This window comes from Dipteris shenzhenensis, chromosome 30 (genome assembly GCF_047967505.1).
Source record: "Dipteris shenzhenensis isolate YYH24624 ecotype China chromosome 30, Dip_SZ_1.0, whole genome shotgun sequence".
NCBI lineage: Eukaryota > Viridiplantae > Streptophyta > Polypodiopsida > Gleicheniales > Dipteridaceae > Dipteris > Dipteris shenzhenensis.
Window position 1 is genome coordinate 48,234,905 of NC_141625.1, and position 22,413 is coordinate 48,257,317.

The 22,413-nt window shown below is 46.4% G+C and overlaps 1 protein-coding gene across 1 annotated transcript in view; it reads left to right on the top strand.

The window, feature by feature from the left end:
• The window catches only part of LOC147882242 (kinesin-like protein KIN-4C), a 200,638-nt gene that overhangs the window by 142,292 nt on the left and 35,933 nt on the right, over window positions 1-22,413 (top strand). The window contains exons 18-19 of the mRNA XM_087401535.1: window positions 14,845-14,916; window positions 15,013-15,112. Coding sequence (XP_087257661.1) covers window positions 14,845-14,916; window positions 15,013-15,112 — 172 coding nt within the window. The remainder of the gene's footprint in view (window positions 1-14,844; window positions 14,917-15,012; window positions 15,113-22,413) is intronic.

The window sequence follows — 22,413 nt, forward strand, 5'->3', positions numbered from 1 at the left end:
AGGTGATTTCCAGCATTACCCTATGGCGGATATGGTGTTCACGATGTTCTTTTGTCTTTGGGGGCCATTTATGCATGGAGGCTGACACTCTCACTTCCATTTGGGCGGAGATTATCTTCACTCTCAGGAGTCAGTTGGAGTGGTGTACAGGCACCTCTTTGGCAGCTCGTGGGAGACTTATATCCTTCATGAGGACATGGGACTGCTCTTTATTTTTTCATTTGACCCCGTTTGGGATGTCGTGGCATTTTAGACCACCTCAATGGCTTTTTTGCCACATTGTTGAGGCTAGGGATAGAGTACTTTCTCTCCCACCTGTTGTATCATTCGTTTTGAATGGAATATATCACTCTTTTCTTATATGCATTTGAATAGAGTATGTTCAGACCCCCGTGCATCTTTGAAGAGCAAAGACAATGCATAGAGAGTAATCTGAGACTTTTCTTGCCATTTTTTGAACACCAAAAAATTTCCATGATAGCAGACATAAAGGAAACCAGATCTGCCTTAATGAACATAATGAGAGGCAGATAGAATTGTATGTATGCTATCAAAATGGATTGCGTTATTCGCAATCGAACATGTAATGGCCAAGTTGCAAGCTTCCAATATTCATGGCACACACACACGTATTTTTTTTTTTGGGGTGAAATCTTTGATTGATTATATTATATGAGTAGCAACCTCAAAAAAAGGTGCTACAATTACATCAACTGAAAATGTCAGTATATGCCAAGAAGACCTCATGATCTATGCAGTGGGTCTTTAAGCAATCAAAGAAAGATTGCTGCAGAGAACGCCTAAAATAGCCAAACAGAGAGAAAGTAGGATTACCAAAGACTTTACAATTCCTATATGTCAATAAAGTCCATAGTGCCTAGTAGCGAACCCAAACGAAGAAAAGATGAAACTCCGGTCTGGATGGATGAAACCCAAATAGCCAGAAGAACTTTCCAAATGGAACAGATGGGAGTCTCGCTCGCAGGTGCTGTCGAAGCAAATCAAAAAACTCACGAGAGCACGGACAATGCCAAAACAAGTGAGGCACAGTCTCCGAAGAAGCAAAACATCTATGGCAAAGTGCAGGAGCAATGTGTCGATGAGCTAATAGCTGTCCAGATGGAAACACTCCCAAAAGAACTCGCCAAAAGAAAACTTGTTGCCGAAGCGGTACTTTATAGGCCCAAAGTTGCTGTAATCTTTTCCTCCACCATTTGGCTGGGCGATGCATTCCCAAACAGAATCACCTCTCTCTGAAACCCAAGGTTGAGGCAAAAGGATTTTATACAATGTAGGTACAGTAATTTGAGATAGCCTCAAAGGACGAGGAGAGGACCCTGGAGAAGTCAAAGTCCAATCTTCCAGTTGGTCCTGGAGTTCCAAAGGAGGAATCGGAACAAAGGGCGAAAGCATAGAAGTAATTTGTCGCCACAAAGGACGATAATGAGAGCCTAATCCATATGTAGTGGTTGCTAGAGAAAAGGGGAGCACAATACCAGCATCATCTATAACATCAGCAACCGAGGTGATGCCTTTAAACGAGACAAAGTAGGAACGTCGAGGTTCCTGTAAAGCCAAGGGAGGTTGAAAGACTTTCGACCAGTGAATGCTTTCAGCTCTCAAAGAATTGCCAAGCAAAGATTGCCGTCCATTCCATTTCAGATGAGAAAGAACATGCTTCCAGTCAAGAAGCAAGCGGGAGACAAAAGGGCATCCAGGCAAAGTGCCATCAGTGCAGCCAAAGGTACACACACACACACACACACACACACACACACACACACACACACATTCTAGATGATGTCGAATAAGCTCTTAGTCTTCAAGTTAGTACAGGCACCGTTCACTATGACACCACTCCAGGGTGATGCTGTCTTTTAGATGGTGACATGCCTTGGGCTTTGTCTAGCCGGAGACTACTGATGTTGGCACCAGAGTCATGCAGATGCCTAGCATTTAGATGGGTTAGCACGGCTTGGTATGCAGGTATATCCAGATGGTTTGCCAGCCAAGGTATTTAGATGGACCGACTATCCCCCTTCTAAGTATAGTTTGGATGCCCCATTCTTCCTTGTCCCACAAGATGAGATCAACCATCCATCAAGGTTGGATCTACTCTAGCTATATATGTCACGAAATGGGGGTGAATCAGGAGTTCCCCACCAAGATCCAGTTCTAGTATCAGATGATGGATTGATCAGTAGACCGTAGTATCTGGAGGACATACGAGTCTCATGTGCACTGAGGATTGCTATTGGAAAGATGCGGATCTGGTCCCATCAATTGAGGATCGAGGCGGGAAGTACCGCAGGCACACCTAGAGACCGAGGCAACAGCTCCACGAATCAGCAGTAGCAGCTCCACAAATTAGCAGCACATGGAGAGGATAAGGGAAGAGAGAGAAAGTCTGCCTTTTAAGAGAAGATAGCTTCCATTTCCGGGTACCTCACTCCTAAGGTTTGCCCAAGGAAGGGAAAGCTAGAAAGGGGACATGGCTCTGATAACACATGAAGGAATTGGAAGAGGAGGAAAGGAGACAAGGGAGATAGAAGGAAGCATAACTTGAGCTGGAAATGAAATGAAATGGAAGGAAAGGCAAGAACCAAAATGAAATCACCTACATGACCAAAAGCTCCACTGAGTTGATTGATGTGACAAGTGAAGGTACAACATTCATATAGAGTGGTCACACACGCTCAAGTACCATATGTATATGGGATAGCTCCCAATATGCCACATGGCACTGTCTCACGCAAAGACTCATAAAACTAGTTTCTAGTACACACTAGAACACACTCTTTGACTATGATTTCTCCAACAACTTTGGAATGAGATTTATGAGACCCAATATAAGTGAATTAGGCATAACTCTAGAGTCTTGGACGTCCTGCAGAGCTGAAGTGACATGGTTCCCAATCTTATCCCAAAAAGCAATAAAAAAGGAAGATGTAAGCCCATCTAAACCCTAGCACTTGCCCTTATGACGGGCAACAACTGCAGTGCTGAATTCTGTATTGGTGAAGGGTGCATCAAGTGGGACTTGCATATTTAGTTTCACCAACTCGAGAATACACTGCCATGTAGAGTATTTGGCTTCATCTCTAGCCGCTAATGCTCCTCTGTCTCCACCTCCCCTAGTGTGCATAGCATGCAGCTCTGTTAGAAATCCCGCCTCCTACTGCTGCTCATTTACGTCGACTCCTGCTGCTGCTGCTCATTCCGCCTTCCCTTCTGCTGTTGGTTGCCACCTTCTGTACGAAGATCCGTACTGTTGCAGTCCAGTTCTGCCCATCCGTACCAACCTATCTGTATTGTGCAGTCCATACAGTTGCAACACGCTCTAGCCTGTGCACTTTGCTTTGGCCTGTGCACTTTGTTCCAATCTGTTCGTGTGTTGCTCCAGCCCGTGCACTTTTTTGGCGTACAGTTTTGTGGTTCTTCTTTGGCATACAGGTTTTCTGGCTTTTGGCATACATGTGCATTTGGGGATTTTTTGGTGAACTCATAGGCACACATTTGCAATTGAGGTGCATTTTGTTGGTTGATTGTAGAGCAGTCAGTTCCACTTTGTAGTTGTGTTGTTGCCATACATGCGGTGATTGCACAGGGTAGTCCAAGGCACTTCCCATTTAGTCACATTCTTCTTTGCAGGTGCATTTGCAGTTAGTTGTGTTTTTGCAGTCAGGATGTCTCAAAATGAGAGCTTTGGTATTATGATGACCGAGGGTGACAACGAGTTGGAAGGATCCAACTATGCCGTGTGGTCATTCATGCTCAAGAACATTTTGGTTGGCAAGAACTTATGGGATATTGTGAGTGGTGATGAGACTAGGCCTATTACATCTAGTACCAGCTCATCCTTTACCACCACTTTTACTACTACTGCCACCAGTTCTTCTAATCCTTCTGCCGTCACTTCTACTACTTCTATTGCTGCTCCTTCTCCGGCACTTTTGGAGGAGCAAAAGAAGTTTGATCTTAGAAATGCCCAAGCTTTGTTCTTGATTGCCTCATCAGTGAAGAGGCACATTATGACAACCATTAAGTCATGCACAGATGCAAAGGATGCGTGGGCAAAGTTGGCAAACATGTATCATGTCAAGAATGAGGCAAGGGTCATTGCATTGACCAATACGCTCAAGGAGCAGAAGATGCATGAAGGTCAGACAATCACAGAGCACATTACAAAGATCACTGATCTCAGAGATCAGCTAGAAAGTGTTGATGAGGAAATACATGACAAGAAATTATATCACTCTCAATGGCTTAGCTCCCTCTTATGGCACATTTGTTACCTCTTTGACTATTATGCTCATGGCAGCTCCTCTCTCATTTGATGAGCTAGTTGGGTTGTTGTTATAGGAAGAGAAGAGGACCTCCAATTTTGCCTATTCTTCCTGTCAAGGTGAGCCAGCACTTGCCACCCAAGGAAAGGGAAAATTTCAGCAAAAGGGAGGTCATTTTCAATAAAAAAAAACAGCCATGCATATCAGTGCAAGAATGAGGGGAATGCAAGTACAAATCAAGGTCCTATGGTGAAGAAGGGCAGATGCAATTATTGTAAACAGCCAGGTCATTTTATTGCAAAGTGTGAGAAAAGGATTGCTAATGAGAAGAAAAGCCGAACGCACAAGCATTAATTTTGTTGCACCAGCTGAAAATGCAAATACTCCACCACAGGCACACTTTGTACAAAGGACAAATTTTGTGTTTGCTGCAGTTCAGGACAGCTTTGATGCCAGGGGGGATTCTAGTGCATCATAGAACATGACGAGTGGATTCAAGCAAGAAAAAATACATCCGTAATGTTTGGTATGTTCCATATTTGAGAAGGAATTTAATTTCAGTTCTCTTCTATTGCCCATGATCAACACATGCGTGTTGAGTTTCAAGATGATGAATGCAGGATCAAGGATCCCAAGAAAGGATATGAAATTGTGGCAACAAGTACTTATGGTAAAGGGCTATACAAGCTTGATGCTCAGCCCTATGTTCAACATGCTTTGGCTGCTTCTCCAAGCGATTTATGGCATGCCAGGTTTGGTCATGTTCATCATAGAGCATTGGCCTACTTGTACAACAATGAAATGGTTCATGGAAGGCCAAAATTACAGCCGCTAGATAATGAAGTCTGTGCTCTTGGCAAATTGCACCGTCTTCCTTTCAAGAAGGATGGCTCAAGTTCAGTGAAAGCCACTAGAGTTTTACAGATTATACACAGTGATGTATGTGGTCCCATGAATGTGACAACCCATAGAGGGGCAAGGTATTTTGTTACCTTTATTAATGACTATTCTAGATTCACATGGCTTTTCCTCATGTGAAGACTAAAACTGAAGTGTTTTATCGGTTTAAAGAGTTCAAAGCCTTTGCTGAGAACCCAACCAATTTCAGGATACGAACATTTTTGTTAAGACAATGGGGGAGAGTACACATCAAATGCCTTGGAAGGGTATTTGAAGGAAAATGGGATCAAGCATCATAAGATCGTGCCATACACACCGCAGCACAATCCTATTTCAGAGAGAAATAATTATGGAAATGACAAGATGCATGCTGAAATGCAGAAAGTGTCAAAGGCATTTTGGGGAGAAGCCATTACTACAACACATACATTCAGAATAGATGCCTACAAAAACATTGGTTAATGTGACACCTTTTGAGAGGTTTTATGGCTCAAAGCTAAAGCTTTATCATTTCAAAGTGTTTGGCTCAGCTGCTTATGCTTTGATTTCATCTCATCTTAGATCAAAGCTTGATGACAAAAGCATCAAATGCATTTTTGTTGGATATAGTACATAAATAAAGGCTTAAAGGCAGCCTATCATGTGGAACGACAGTATTTTGGGTGAGCATGGCAGACCACTTGGAGCTTCTCTTTACATGCAGTGGCCCAGATGGGAGAGGGGCCTTGCATCTACCGTGGGAGCATGGAAAGCCTTCAGGAGGCTTCCTATAGACCGACAGGCCCAAGTGGTTCATAATCTCAGAGGGAGTGCAGGGAGAGTTCAACAAATTGATTCAACCTTGTCCTTGGATTGGGTGGACACAGATGATATGCCTATTACTTGTTCCACCTGGATGGGGGCATTTTCCAGATTGGGCATTCCTTCGCAGGTGATTGCTCTACATGACCGTGACCTGGAGCTCGTGACCCGACAACTCAGACAGAGGGTCGACACACAGATCACACTTGGAGACATCCCCTCCTTGTTTAGAGTCGGAGCCCGACCGACAGGGGTCACAGTAGCCCTGGTTAGACGCAGAGCTACAACCAGGAGACGTGCCAGGATTACATCTTTGAGTGGCAGACAACACTCTATTGCCGACTTCATGCCTCCACTGTCTCATCCATCCTGATATCTTGCTGTTGCTGGGGATGATGATGATATTGATGATGATGCTGAGATTGATATATAGTCGACCATCGACATGACTATGTTGTACTTATGACTTAGTACTGCCATTCTGCATTTTTTGCATTTTGCATTGTTATGGGCGCTCGTTTAGTAGCTCCACTACCACAGCTCGTTGTATCAGGATTTTCACAGTCTCATAGACCCATCGGTCTTCCAAAGACTTTAATAAACTTTCTTTCTTTCTTTCTATGTAACACACGAGGATGCCCTAGTCTTTGATGTTTCTTCGGGGGGCAGGCTGTCCAAATCCACAGACGGTATTTTGTTGGAGGTACCGTTTCAGCCAGTTAGGATAGTGGGTTTCATGGAGCACGGCTCTCTTTCACAGTGGTACTTTGATCCTGACCCGCTACTCATTGCCCTGGGCTCATGGAGGCTGTGGCTCTATGGAGGTGTCCCAATTAAGTTTTTGCAGTGGGACCCTGGGGAATGGGAGTGGATAGATGAAGGGCACCGAGAGAAGGGCATCCCCTTCTTTCGTTACACGGTCAGTAATGCCAGGAAATTCCAGCTCAGCTGTAGGGGTTGGAGGCCCACCAAAGCTCCTCATTGGGAGAATTTTCAGATTTTTGCAGACTTGCAGAAAATTTTTTGGCAGAGGCTCTGGAAATCTCACTGGAATAGAAAAATCACTCTCTTCTTTTGGCTTTCTATTCATGGTGCGATAGCAGTGAACCAATTGAGTTTTCTCATATCAGTCAACATCAAGCTATCTACATGTGAGTATTTTGGTTCATTGCTATTGCCTACTTCCATTTGAGTTCATTTCCATTATGCTTGCAATCTTTCCTTTCTTTTCCTAGAGATAGCTTGTCACATGTTCCTTCATGTGGTATCAGAGCCATGTTCCTAGCCCTGATTTCTCTTTCCCTTTCCCTTTCCCTTTCCCTTCCAAGAGGATGAGGTGAGGGAGGCCAATGATGCTACTCTCCCTTCTCCTCCTTGGAAGGCACTCATTTCTCCTCCTTTCTTTCCACTTTTCCCTCCCTTAGCCTCACCATTGTTTGGAGCTTTTGCAGGAGGTGATCTACATCGACCACTGCCTCTCTTTACCACGCCATGATCCGCTACCTTTCTTCTCCTTCCTTCATCTACAAAGACATCCTGGAGTGGTGCTGTTTCTGTGGCTCTTTCTCTGACGTGCGGACGATGTGACGCTTATGTCTGGATCTGGAAGCAGAATCACGGCTTTGTGTCTTCAGCAAAGTTGTAGAGGACCTTGAGTACTACAAATTCCGTTTTTACATCTTTGCAATTCGAGTTTTCTATGAAAAGTTATAGCTCCTGCACAAAGTGGCGAAATTTGTTTTTGCGTGCGAATTTTGTTCTTAAGCTCAATGATTTGACAGCCCAAGCAAGATGCAGCCAGCTCAACGTGTTGTCGTCCATCCTCTTCATCGTTGACCTCTGCTCTAGTCCACCATTTGCTCCTTCTGCCCGCAAGATGGTGCTCGTATGCCTTTGCCGGTCATTCTCTTGGAGCTGCTGCTGATTTTACAGTTTTCGCCCTTCGTGTCCTACTTTTGCCTGTAAATTTTTGCTCCACTTTTGCATCTGTCTGCCATGAAGAAGCTCCAGACCTGCTCCAGCTCATGAAGAACTTACCAAGGTGATCTTTCCATAGTTACACTTGCATTTCTACCCTTTTCCAGCCATGGAGTCTTCCAAATCACTATCATTTCGTTCGAGAAGTTTTTTGGTAAGAACTTCCCTACATGGCAAACAAAGATGTGTCTTGTACTTATGAAAGATGGAGTGCGGCATATTGTTAGTGGCAAGGACAAAAGCCACAATCAGATGAAAAGAAAATTGCACATTAGGAGAATTTGAATGACAAATCTCTTTCTCTCATTGGTTTAGGGTTGGGTGATGAAGCTATTCATCATTTTGATTTTGATTCCACTGCTCACGAATTATGGGCTAAGCTTGAAGGATTGTTCGGCAACAAAGTCATCAATTCAAAGGTATTTCTAAGACAAGAATTATTCAAGTTGCAAATGAAGCATGAAGGCTCTCTTCTTGCTCACTTGAATCATATGGAATCCCTTGTCACTCAACTTGCTAGTCTGAAGGTCCCTGTAGGAAAAGATGATCGAGTTGTTGTGCTCCTCTCAAGCATTGAGGAAATTTCTAAGTACTTGGAGATGATACCAGCATTGCATGTGACACAAATGGGTTATGAGCCTATGGTTGCTGTGCTCATTGATCATGAAAGACTGTATGCAGACACTCTGGACTCCAGTGCACTGTACTCCAAGGGCAAAGGAAAATTCAAGCCTTTCAAATACAATCATTGTGGGAAACTTGGTCACACCAAGGATTGCTGCTTCAAGAAGCTTGCCAAGCAACAAAACAAAGATCATGCCAACTTGGTTGGGGCTGCAATAAGTGAAGATGAAGAAGAAGATGATGCTTCGACACCAACTCATGCTCTCATTGCCGCCATCAGAGATCTCTCTCTCCATTTAGAGGTCTATGTACCTGATGATCGGGACTTTTGTTTCTGATCTATTCTATGTGTGCTTGGGTACTTTGCCTTGGGTGTGCCCCAAAAAATGCTTGTAATAATGAGTCTTCTGTCCTTGAGTCAGTAAAGAATCTTAGCCTTGGCTCCTTAAATCATGTTTTATTTCCTTTATGAGTGGTGTGTGGCTTCCTACCAAGTCTTGTTATGAAGCCAGGGGGGGATGTATTGTGGGATTGTGGGAGCCTTTCTATTGGCTTTGATGGGTCTCTCTATCAGGCCGATGTTGGTGCATTCCCTAGACCGATGTGTTGGTCAGGTAGCCATGCTTCATTTGAGCTTGTGAGCTACTTGGGGTGCATAGAGCAATAGATCCCATCATTTTCATGTTATGTTCTTGGCTTTATTCCAGTAGTCCCTCACCTTTCCGTCGTGGGGGGATGTTGGAATATGATGTCAAAGTGAGTGTATTTGTGTGTCCTAGGTCCCTAGGACTTATTTTATAGTCTAGTGAGTCCTAGACAGTGCCACATGTCATATGGGAGATCATCCCATATGCATTGTGACTTTCTAGAGTCTAGAGGCTCACACTATATAGTCTTGTACTAGTCTTGAGTCTTCTCATATCAGTCAACATCAAGCTATCTACATGTGAGTATTTGGGTTCATTGCTATTGCCTACTTCCATTTGAGTTCATTTCCATTATGCTTGCAATCTTTCCTTTCTTTTCCTAGAGATAGCTTGCCACACGATCCTTCAAAAACAATGTCAAAGGGGGTTGTAAAATGACATTGCTTCTTTTGTACTCCCATAGGTAGCTCATATCCATACATGGATAAATTTGTGCAACCATGTTACTTTAGGTACAGCAGGTACTTTTGAGATCATTCCAGAGTACTTCAGCCATATCATTGAGGGGGGGATTTGTAGACACATACAATGATATGGTGGGGAAGGATAGACTAGGACCTAGTCTATTTTGGTGTATAGTACTTGGGTACTATATATACCAAGTACTTGTACTACATTTCATTGAGCATTCTATTCAAGTTTTTGTGTGACCACTTCTTGCTTACTTGTGTTCACATTCTTTCTCTATTTGCTCCTTCACATCAAATAGAGACCGACGTAGACCTAGTCATGGAGGTGGATCAGCTAGTAGAGTGTCCTAAACCTGTGTCCCTCGTGAAAGAGATAGTGTTATCGTCCTTCGATCTCATAGTAGATGGGGCAAGTACATAGGAAGTTCTTCTCTAACTCCATCTCTACCAGTGTGCATAACGTATAGATCTGCTGCTCTTTCGGTGTGCTTATGGCTCTCCCTGTCTCAATCCTCATCTGATGGGATGAGACCGTATCTGTTTGATGGCAATATTCAATGCATCTGTTTGATGGGATGAGATCGCATCCGTCTGTTCTTCAAATAGTAGGGTCAGATAGTCACTCCATCCTCAGGAAGTGGTCATGATAGAACTAGATCTTGGTGGGAAACTCTTAGTTCTTTCCCCAAGTCTGTGATGTTTAGAGCTGGAGTAGATCCAACCGAATGATACAATTGATCTCATCTCGCAGAATCTAGAGAGATGGGGCATCCAACTTTATTGGAAGGGGGGGGAGGCGGTCCCTTTGAATTCACTAACTAGCGAACCATCTGGATATGTGTGCTTACGAGGCCGTGCTAACTCCACTGTTGGCTAGTCATTTGGATGACTCTAGTACCAAGGTCTCCAGCTAGGCAGGGCCTAAACTCAGTGAAGGTATGTTACCGTCTGGAAGTGTCGTAGCAAGCTTCGCCTATACATTCTGATGAGTAACCGAGGGCTTACTCGGAATCTCTTGGACCCCATAGTCACATATAGCCTCTCAAATCTCTGTCAATCGGCCACCAATACATCATTCTTTCATGAGGGTGTTACATACATGATTGGCGGCCTCACAAGTGTATCAAAGAGTCATCTCTTCATTAGAGGGTCCTGGAAGTGTACCTAAAAGGTTTGTATCTCTAGTCAAGTCAGAGCTCTTTGCCCTCACGTGAGTCATGCCCAAGTAGCATGAGTCCTTGTGCAAGCTGAGAAGACTGTCCCTAGGTAGGTATATAATTGCACGATCTCAACTGTATCTCCTTGGTAGGTGAAGCTGTGTCAATGAAGTACTGCCTGTGAGGTATTGAAGATCATAACCTTGGTCTTGCCAAGGTTGACTGTTAGGTCTCTCTCCCTACAAAACACCTCTAACGCCTCTAGGTATCTTTGTAGGCCTACCATCGAAGAGGAAAAGAGGACTATGTTGTCTGTGTATAGTAGTATCTGTATCATCAGATCAGCAAGCAAGGATCCCTTCCCTCTAGGTGATCAATGAAAGTTGTGATTTCGTCAATGTAGAGTCCAAAAAGTGTCGGTGAGAGGGGGCATGCTTGCTTCCCATGATCGTGCTCTCAATCCAATCTGACAAGCCTAATCTGACAAGCCTCTAAGGGCGTGTCCTTTCCCTTTGTGACTAACTCATATAGGCTCATCACCCCTTGGTTAATGTCTTCTGGGGTCTGCATTTCTTGGAGTCTCCTAATCATATACGCTCGTGGGATTCTGTCAAAGGCCTTTTGAAACTCTACAAAGAAGGCGTAGAGTTTCTTGGATCTCAATCTCGACTCCTTGTCTCTATGTAGGAACTGATCTTTCTTTCTCTAGTACTGATCCATAGACCTTGGTCAGTGTGTGGCCAATCATGAGGTGCAGTAACTCCCATGTCCACCATGGGGTCCCTTGTTTTGTGTATTGGCACAATGGTGGTGGTATTCCAAGCTGGGGGAAGCTGTGGCATACTGCATGGTCGAACATCTGCGCCAAGATTGGAGACAAAACCTCAAGCCATGTGCAAAATACTGAATCCACAACCCGTCATGGTCCTGGGCTTTCTAGGCGTGGAGCCGGTGTAGTGCAGCTTGCACATTCAGTGTAGTGAACAAGATAGATGTGGTGGGCTTGTGTAGATAGGACATGTCAGGAGGTTCTTGAATGAAGATGTCGTAGAGTGAGGTCGCATATGTGTGCTAAGCACCCGGATCTGTGATGGGGATGGGTGGCTTACCCTCAGTGAAAAGTCCCCTTGCAATGGTGGGATCCCCTCCTCCAAAAGAACTGATACCTTATCCATCCTATGTGAGAAGAAATCTGTCTCTTGTGGACGTGATATCCTTTTTTTTTTGGGGGCGAAGTCTCTCTTGGCTCGTTGGTCCCTACCAACTCTCTGCTCTTCTAGCTTCACAATGAGACTTCACACTTGCAGGGAGTTGGTTGAAATAGTTAAATCTTATGTTCATTTGAAATGTACCTTCATATGTCCCAAGTTCACAATGAAACCGGCAGCACAAACATGCTTGACTAGAGGACACGCAATGCTGGCGAGACTGAAAGATATTGCTTTCAAGGCATGCTTTCAGCATGTGAACATGAAGTCACTCTTTTTTTATGATTTAGTCTGACCAGCTACCCTATATGCAGGTGCTATTTTGGATAGGGGAGCCATTGATTGGGTTTCCTGTTGATAGGGCTTCTTCTTCAGGTGGTAGGGTTCTTTCCCCTGTTCATTTTCCGCCACTTGGTTCCATTCCTCCCTCCTCAAGCGGGAGGTCTTCCCCTGTTGAGGGGTTTGTTTCTGCCACTAGGTCGGGTAAGGTGTTCCACTCTACATGCTCCCGTCGATGAGGATTATTAGTTGGAACATAGAGGGCCTAGGTGGTGTCCCACATTGCCACCGTAGACAGTTGATCCGGGATCAGCTTTATCCAGGTGTTACTGGGGGTTCCATTGATATCTTATTTATTTAAGAGCACAAACTGGATTCTAGAGATTGTGCCAAGTCAGGCAAGTTGCTTTCTGGCCATACTTTTTGGTCGCCTGCCTTGGGCACCAGGGGGGGCACTTCTATTTCAGTTTCGCAATTGGTTCTCCCCTTAGTTGTTGGACACGGAGTCATTATTCCCTCTAGAGCTCAGTGGATTATTCTTTTGATTGGAGGGTGTAAGGTTGGTTTCCTTAACCTGTATGCCTCCAACATTAGAGGGGAATGTGTCCAGGATGGTGGCAGATTGCTCAGGTCCACAAAGAACATCTTGCTTGAGTCTGCTTTTCAGCCTATCAGGGTTGTAGGTCTTTTGGTGTAGGGATCAGATTCAGAGTGGTTCCTAGACCCAGACCCTCGGCTACTCTCCACCGGGTCTTGGAGGCTCTGGCTCTATGGGGGAGTTCCCATCAGGTATTTGTAGTGGGACCTCGGAGAGTGGGAGTGGATTGACGCAGGGCACCGAGATAAGAGCATCCCCTTCTTTCGTTACACGGTCAGTAATGCCAGGAGATTTCAGGTCAGTAGTAGAGGTTGGAGACCTTCTAGAGTTCCTCATTGGGAGACATTTGATATCACTGCGGATCTGCAGAGGTGCTTCTGGAGGAGACTCTGGAAATCCCACAGGAATAGAAAGATCACTATCTTCTTTTGGTTCTCTATCCATGGTGGGATTGCAGTGAACCTTTGGAGGTCCAAGTTCGGAGCCGACCCTACTTGCCCTCGCTTATGGGATTGCAGACAGGCGAGGATGATTTGGATGGGGGTAGCTAGGATTTTCAGTCACTTGCCCACTCCCCATTCTTTATGACATGGGGCTCAGTGGCTTGGCTTTCTCTTACAGGGCCTCAGGTATCTTTGGGGAGCAGGCGGCAATGGGGTGTTTGGTAAATGAAAGAAAAACGTTGTATGAAGAATTTTGGAACAAGTTTGCAGGCAGGTTTAAAAAACACTCGGTGATGTGTTCAGACTAGTGAGGTGACAGCCATGTCACTAAGCAATGAAACAAAACAATATTGACTAATGTAGATGCACATGATAAGCGGAATTGAGGATGCTTGATAGAACATTGGTGAAGGTATAAAGTGATGTGGAGATGAATTCATTCTCGATAAAATCTTCGATGAAAAGCTTAAATCTATGGCCAAAAGGTGATCGGCTGATTTGTTGATAGTCACAAAGATGGGAAGATGCACGATTCCATTTGGGAGAAATGCAGAAAGAGCAGCCTTTGATGGAAAATGATTATTCCATGCAAGAATCACGGAAGATTGGCAGGAATATGCCATAAGGGAGATTTGTGGGAACTTTGTGAAGTCTTATGGGAGTTTGATGGGAGAATGGGATGTGGGAGATTCGTGGATGTTTGCAGGTTGGGACATTTCTGGGAGGGTGAAAAATGCCAAACAAAGTGAAGTTTTTCACATTTTTCAAGCTTGATTTTGACAGTTTTGAAGGGGGCTTTGATGCAATTGAGTGCCTTGGTGTATACACAGTACAGCAGGTTCTTGATTCGTCTTAAGGTTTTTAACAAAGATTCCCTGGCGTAGTTTGAAGTAGTTGCAGGAAGATTATGCATGCCTGAAGGTCATGCTTGTGTTACGGCTTTTTGGGATCTCTATGCAGAGACTATTGAAGGTTGTGCTTTCTATTCTAGGCCATTGTGAATATGGTGGTTATGCTGTTTTTTCTTGCTTGAGAGCTTAAAAGTTGGCCTTCAGAGATGGAGCCTAAGAAGCAAGAGGTTTTGTGCGAGCATGGGGAAACCATTGGAGTATTTGGGGAGAGTGCATCAACACGGATGAGAGTCAGTTCGGCATCTTAGGTGGCGCTTTGAGGCAGAGTGGTTTTTGCCCAACTTACTCTGTTTCAGCTTTAGTAATTTCATTCTTATTGAGTCTGGTATTTTGCATGTATTAATAAATGATTTAGATATCCATGCTTATATCTTTCTGATACATTTTCCTCATGCCAGAGCTCTTGCTAAAATGGAATTTATAGTTTTTCTTTTTCGTCAAAGGTCTTTAAAGAATTAGCTCCTTTAATTTAAAATTGTGTTCTCCCTTTCAAGTGGCAGGAGATTAAGCTGATTCTATACACTCTGTTCTTTGTTTTGTTAGCTAAAGAAAGAAGGACGAAAAAATGAGTTTGAGATGAAGAAGCTCCATACATTGAACCAACGTCAAAAGATGGTAAGTTAAGTAAAATTGGGATAATTCAGAAAGAAAAACCTAGCACAACTTGAGTGACTTGCTAAGATTCTGTCATGGACACTGGAATCTGCATAGGTTCTTCAAAGAAAAACTGAAGAAGCTGCAGCAGTCACTCGACGTTTGAAGGAACTACTTGAAGTTCGTAAACATGCTGCAAGAGAAGTTGCATCCCAAGGTAATGAGGTTTGATCTCAGTATGTAATCTCAAACTTCGGAGTAATTCTTGCTTTGAAGCTTGGTTTTCTATCAACATGCAGGCTTTATCAACATATGTTGGTCAAATTTCAGGATAACCAAGGCAAGATCAAGGATCCAAAGAAAGGGTATGAGGTTGTAGCAACAGGCACATATGACAGAGGCTTATACAAGCTTGATGCTCAGCCTTATGATCAGAAGGTATTGGGTGTAGCAAACACTTCCCAGGCTGATTTATGGCATGCCAGGTTTGGACATGTCTATCACAGGGCATCGTCCTACTTGTACAACAATAATATGACTCAGGGAATGCCAAAATTACAGCAACCAGCAAATGAAGTGTGTGAGCGGTGTGCACTTGGGAAATTGCATCGCTTGCCATTCAGTAAACAAGGCAAGAATTGGGTCAAGGCAACCAGAGTGTTGCAGATAGTGGACAGTGATGTATGTGGCCCCATGACTATTCCCACGCATAGAGGAGCAAGGTACTTTGTGACCTTTATAGATGACTTCCCTAGGTTCACATGGCTTTTTCTCATGAAGGAAAAATCTGAGGTGTTCTATTGGTTTCAGGAGTTCAAGGCTATGGCTGAGAACCAAACCAATTCTAGAATTGGAACACTCAACTCAGATAGAGGGGGAGAGTACATGTCACATGCATTCCAGGGATTTTTTTTTTTTTTTTCCATGAAAAAGACTTCTATTAAGTAAGAACAAAAACGCGTGAGAGCAAGCTCAAAGCGGATAATAAAAAACCCCTCAGAGTGAGTTGGAAAGAAACCAAGGCTGAGGCTGAAAGTGCCATCTCAACCCTGTAGTAGATTCAGAGAAGAAAGGAGAATCCTTCCATTCCCTGAAGAAAGAAGCCCTCCTAGCTGAGGCTGCACGGGAGTCCCCCTGCATACCCGTCCATACGGCCATCAGAGTGTGTACGATGTCTGTCCAGATACTAGCCAATGTGTGCGAGGGATGAACCTGAGTACCCTCCATAGCCTTTGTGCATCTGGCTCTCCAGATATGCCAGGCTGCTATGCTCGCTATAATCTCCCAAGAAGTATCCACAGAGGCATGTACAGCTGTAAAAGGACGGTGTGGAACCACATCCAACGAGCATAACTCAACCCGATGACGTCAAACCGAAATGGCCCGAGAGGAGTCAAGTCCCTCATAGAAAACCGAAGGTCCTGTAAGAGAAAGCCAAGCCACCAAGCCCCAAGTCATAAAAAGTGGGGAATGGGCAAAGTGACTGAAGATCCTGGCTATCCCCATCCAAATCAATCTCGCCTGTCTGCAATCCCATAAGCAATGCTGAATAGACTCTGAAGCAGAAAGGCAACGAGGGCAAGTAGGGTCGGCTCCGAATCTGGACCTCCAAAGGTTCACTGCAATCCCTCCATGAATAGAAAGCCAAAAGAAGATAGTGATCTTTCTATTCCTGTGGGATTTCCAGAGCCTCCTCCAGAAGTACCTCTGCTGATCCGCAATAATACCAAAAGTCTCCCAATGAGGAACTCTGGAGGGTCTCCAGCCTCTAGTACTGAGCTGAAATCTCCTGGCATTACTGACCGTGTAACGAAAGAAGGGGATGGTCTTCTCTCGATGCCCCGCGTCAATCCACTCCCACTCTCCGGGGTCCCACTGTAAATACCTGATGGGAACTCCTCCATAGAGCCAAAGTCTCCAAGACCCGGTGGAGAGTAACTGGGGGTCAGGGTCTAAGAACCACTCTGAATCTGATCCTTGCATCAAAAGGCCTACAACCCTGATAGGCTGAAAAGCAGACTCAAGCAAGATATCATCTGTAGATCTGAGCAATCTGCCACCATCCTGGACACTAAAAACCAAAGCATCCTCCTGTGCATCTCGGAAGGCTAAGACCTGAAGTGGAACCCCGCCTCTCGAGAAAGTACCTGCCCAAGTGGAGGAAGTGAGAGGGATATCATCTGTGTCTATCCAAGCCTCTGGAAGGGCTGTCTCAATCTGCAAGATCCTCCCTGCACTCCCTCTGAGATGTCCTATCAACCTTGACTTGGTTTCCTCTGGAAGCCTACGGAAAGCTTTCCAAGATCCCAAAGAAGAAGCAGGTCCCCTCTCCCACCTGGCCCACTGCATGTAGAGTGAGGCACCCAGTGGTCTGCCACGATCATCTAAAATACTGTCGTTCCACATGATGGGCTGCCTATCAATCTCTTCCCGGGAGGAAGGAGGAATCCTCCGAAGAGAGCTTCTGAAACTAGCCCAAGCTTTCAGAATGGCAACCATGAGAGGGGATGAAGGTGATCTGAGGTGTGTTGTGGTGAAGATCCATCTAACACTGCTCATCCAGTCTCCTCCTGAGGAAGGTGTGCACCTCTGTATGCTGCTGATAAGAAAGTCCTTCCACGGTTCCTGTCCTGGCATAAGTCCTCGCACCACTATCTTGCAAAGTAAAGCTCTGCATTGTAAATCTGGATCAATAATATTGAGACCCCCATCCTATGTAGGGAGGATGAGGGTCTCCCAAGCCACTCTGGCTAAGGCATCTGCTGTGCCATCAAGCCCACTCCAGAGAAAGTTCCTGATCGGTCTTCTGAGCTGAACGATGCAGTCCCTAGAACGGCACCAACATGAACAAATAAACCAGGCAGTGGCCAGGAGGACCTGGTTGACCACCACAACTCTAGAGGCAAGATCCAGCTTGGCTGAGCTCCAAAAGAGAAGCTTCCTTCTGATGCTCTCCAACACGGGAGCAAACTGCTGCGTGGTAGAAATACCCAAGCCGACCTGGCAGCCCAAATACCTGATAGGCACACCCCTCTGAACCCAAGTGAACCCTATGTCAAGCCCCCAAACTGGAGTGTCCTCATCACTGATCCAAAAGCCATTGGATTTATGCCAATTTATCTGCGCCCCTGCCGCCAAGCAAAATAAATCCAATGCTGTCCTGAAAGAAGTCAGTGTCTGTGGAGAGGCATCCAAATAAATCGTTGTGTCATCAACCAACTCACTGTCAAGCAGCTCCTCTTCTCTTCTGATGGGAAGTCTCAGCCCAAAGATGTCAGCTTGAGATCTAACATAGATGCTCATAGCTTCAGCCACGAATAAAAAAAGGAAAGGAGCAAGGGGGCATCCCTGACGGACTGATCTCGAAATCTGAAATCTCTCACCCCTTACCCCACCAATAAGTACCTGGCTATGGGCTGATCTGTACAAAGAGGAAACACCTCTGATCCAAACATCAGTGAATCCAAAGCGTAGAAGGGTGCCCTCCAAAAAACTCCAATCTACTCTGTCATAAGCTTTTTCAAAATCCAACAGTAGAATGGCAAGATTATGGCCACTCTGCATGGCCCACTCTGAAGCTTCCCAGAAAGAAAAAATGTTATCAAAAATACTTCTGCCATGCACAAATCCCGTCTGAGTGTCATGAATAAGATCAGGGAGAAGTGGCTGCAATTGGAGGCTGATAGCCTTGGCCAGAATCTTGTAACAAGTCCCGAGAAGTGTGATAGGCCTCCACTGGGACAATAAATTTCTGCTACCTCCTTTTGGGATAAGGTGGATGAGGCCCTCTGTAAGCGACTCAGGCATCTCGCCAGAGTCCCAAATGGCCTGCATGGCTGAAGTAATATAGTCTCCAATCATATCCCAAAATGCAATGAAAAAAGACGGGGTGAGGCCATCTAAACCTGGGCGCTTGCCCTTGTGAAGGGCTGAAAGTGCAGTCCTGAACTCTGTGTTGGTGAAAGGTGCATCAAGTAGAACATGCATATCCGGATTCACCAACACTGGGATACTCTGCCAAATAGCCTGTCTAGCATCCTCTATATCGTGTGTCTCAGGATCAGCAGTAAGGAGGGTGGCATAGAAATCTGAAGCTATGCGTAAGATGTCATCTGGCTCTGTATGTAAAACCCCATGTGAGTCAATAAGCTGAGATACACTCTCTCTACTATGTCTAGGGCCAAGAGTAGAGAAAAAGTGTTTATTGACTCTACCACCCATTTGAATCCAGAAGGACTCCCGTGCATGAAAGGCATACTCTGCTCTCTGATCAAGCAATAACTGCAGATGAGCCCTCGCTGCAGCAAGGCGCTCCTGAATCCAAGCATGTGAAGGCCGTTTCTGCTCTTCCCTCTGCAAAGCTGCTAACTGCTGGCGAACACCAATCTCACGTCTGAGAATATCTCGTCTCCTGGTAGAAGCAACTGAGCAGTAAAAGTCGCTAATACCAGAGAGGGCAGCGGCTAAATGTGATGGATGTGGCTGCCCACCCTAGACATGAGCAAACCATATCCGTAGGGCTGCCTCCGTAAGGTCCTCCTCTGTGTAAAAGGCATCTGGAATCCTGATGCTGGCAGATCGGCCTCTCAAGTGAGGCTCTGAGATAGCCAGAACAACAGGGAAGTGGTCTGAAGTGGAAACCCCCGCAGCAATGCATACCGATCCACCTCTGTCTAGTGCCCAGTCATCTACATAAAATCTGTCAATGCGTGCATGAATAGGCATCTGTTGCCTCCTGTTCGACCAAGAGGACAGGAGGGACTGTGGCTGAATAAGAAAGGCATCATCACACCAAGTATCTCTGCCACAGAAATGGAAAAGGAAGGCATCCCAAGCTGCTCTCTCCAAAGAGTGAAGTCCGCCTTCTCTACCCCCTTTTTTGTCTGAAGGTAACTCGACCATGTTAAAGTCACCTCCAATCACCCAAGAATCCACAATGGGGGCCCAGGAGAGCAAAGTCTTCCACATAAGGACACGTTCCCCTCTAATGTTGGAGGCATATAGGTTGAGGAAGCCAACCTTACGCCCTCCAATCAAAAGAATAATCCACTGAGCTCTAGAGGGGATAATGACTCCGTGCCCAACAACTAAGGGGAGAACCGACTGCGAAACTGAAATAGAAGTGCCTCCCCTAGTGCCCAATGCAGGTGACCAAAAAGTATGGCCTGAAAGCAACTTGCCTGACTTGGCACAATCTCTATAATCCAGCTTGTGCTCTTGAATAAATAATATATCAATGGGACCCCTAGTAACACCTGGATGAAGCTGATCCCGGATCAGCTGTCTACGGCGGCGATGTGGGACGCCACCTAGGCCCTGTATGTTCCAACTGATAATCCTCATCGACGGGAGGATGTAGAGTGGAACACCTTACCCGACCTAGTGGCGGAAACAAACTCCTCAACAGGGGAAGACCTCCTGCTCGAGGAGGGAGGGAAGGAACCCAGTGGTGGAAAGTCAATAGGGGAAAGAATCCTGGCACCTGAAGAAGAAGCCCTGTCAAAAGGAAACCCAACCACTGGCTCCCCAAAAGTAGCGGGCACAAACTCCTCCTCTGGGAAATCTGAACTCTCTGCCAAGGCTGAAAACGAGTTCCTGTGGAGCAATCCAGACACCGGAGTACGAAGGATCCCTTGTGAGGGAAGAGGATCAACAGTGTAAGCTATCCCCTTCCCCCTATCCAAGGGAGGGAGTGAGGAATGCTCTCTACCCTGTGTCTGCCCAGCCGCGGAGATCTCTCCGTCCTCAAGAGGAACATCTGGCACTGCTGGATCTAAGGAAGAAGCTGCAACTGGGGAGGAGGTCGAAGGATCAGCGTCTCGGACTGTGCAAGGTGAGACAGGAAGGACAGCTCGAGGTGAAGCAGAGTCTACTAAGGTACCCTCGTGAACTGAAGGAGGGACCTGCACACGTACTGGAACCCACTGTAAAGCGTCGCGTGTGCCTGAGGGAGGTGGGGGTCGAGGAGCAGGTGAAGGACCTGTACCACCCCCCTGTCGAGGCCAAGGAATAGGTATTGGACCTGTACCACCACCTGACTGAGCAGGACCGCCACGTGAAGAACGAGGAGCAGGAGCTGGACCTGTACCACCCCTCTGTCGAGGTCGAGGGGCAAGTGCCGGGTCTAATCCCCCCCTGTCCCCCCTGTTGATGCCCTGAGGCGGTAGCTGTACCAGAGGGCTTCTTAGGCCTTTTCTTCTTCCTGGGGCAATCCCTGGCAAAGTGTCCCGAGGTCCTGCAAATCCTGCACTGGTCCTTCCTGCCTGAAATCTCCACTCTCTGGCGAAAAAAGGAACCATCCGGGCGCTGGATCATGACGTGGTCCATCTTGAGGTTAGGATCCTTGCAAAGGACCCTAACTCTAGGAACCCCATCAGCCTTGGTTGCCTCTGTTGCAGTCAATGGCAACCCAGGGAGGGGTGGGATCTCAGCAACTGCGCCAAAATGCTCCCCAATAACAGAAAGAAGTCGATGGTAAACCTGGGGAAGCCCGGGGAACCTGAAGAAGAGCGAGAAGATTTTCTTATCTGCCTCTACTTGGTCGAAACCAAGGTGAAAGGCTTCAAAGAAAATCTTCCTGTGTCCCAGGTGTAAAAACTCGGCCACAGTGCTCGCAGCCTCTGGAGTGTCAAAAACAACCTGGAAAAAACCTCGTCCCAGAAGGCGAACATCTAACAATCGAGGAGTGAGGTCTGGGGGGAGAGCCGCAAGCATCCAGTCTCTGGCTTGGGATCTGGAAGGGTGAGACCTGAAGATGCGTGCTAGCAATGTGGTAGAGCATTCAATCTCTACATCCTTCTTGAGCTGCTGCAACTCGTCTTTAGAGAAAGTGATAGTTTTCGCGGCCGGTGGAGACGGAGTAGGATTGGCTGACGGGGTATCCATCGCCAATCAAGGTGAGGAGGCCGACTCGAATAGAATAAAAGCTCCTTCCGTTCCAAAAAAGCTGCGGGGGGCAAGGGAGGGGAAAGGAGGCAAGGAGGAAGCAAGGGGAAGGGGAGGGAAGGAGGAGAGGTGCTGGGGCTGAGAGGGGAGAGGGGCAAGCTGAGAGGGAGGGAGGGGGCGTTGGAGGGGAGGGCTAAGAGGGAAAGGAGAGGAGAAGAAGGAGAGGGGAAGGAGAGAAGGGAAGGGCAGGAGTGAGAGGAAGAGAGGGGGCGGGAGAGCAGGCAGGGAGGGGGCGGGACAGCAGGGGGGAGGCGAGGGGCAAGCAAGGGAGGGGGCGGGACAGGGGGAAGGGGTGGAACAGCAGGGGGGAGGGGGCGGAGGCAGGGAGAGGGGGCAGAGCAGCAGGGGGGAGGGGGCGGAAGCAGGGAGAGGGGGCGGAAGGGCAGGGGGAGGGAACGAGGGACAGGCAGGGGGAGGGGGCGGAGCAGCAGGGGGGGAGGGGGGGGAGCAGCAGGGAGGGGCGAGGGACAGGCTGAGGGGAGAGAGAGACGGGCTGAGGGAGGGGGAGCAGCAGGGGAACGGGGAGGAGCAGCAGCTCTCTGTATCTGAATTTGGCTTAAAAAAATTTCTGTT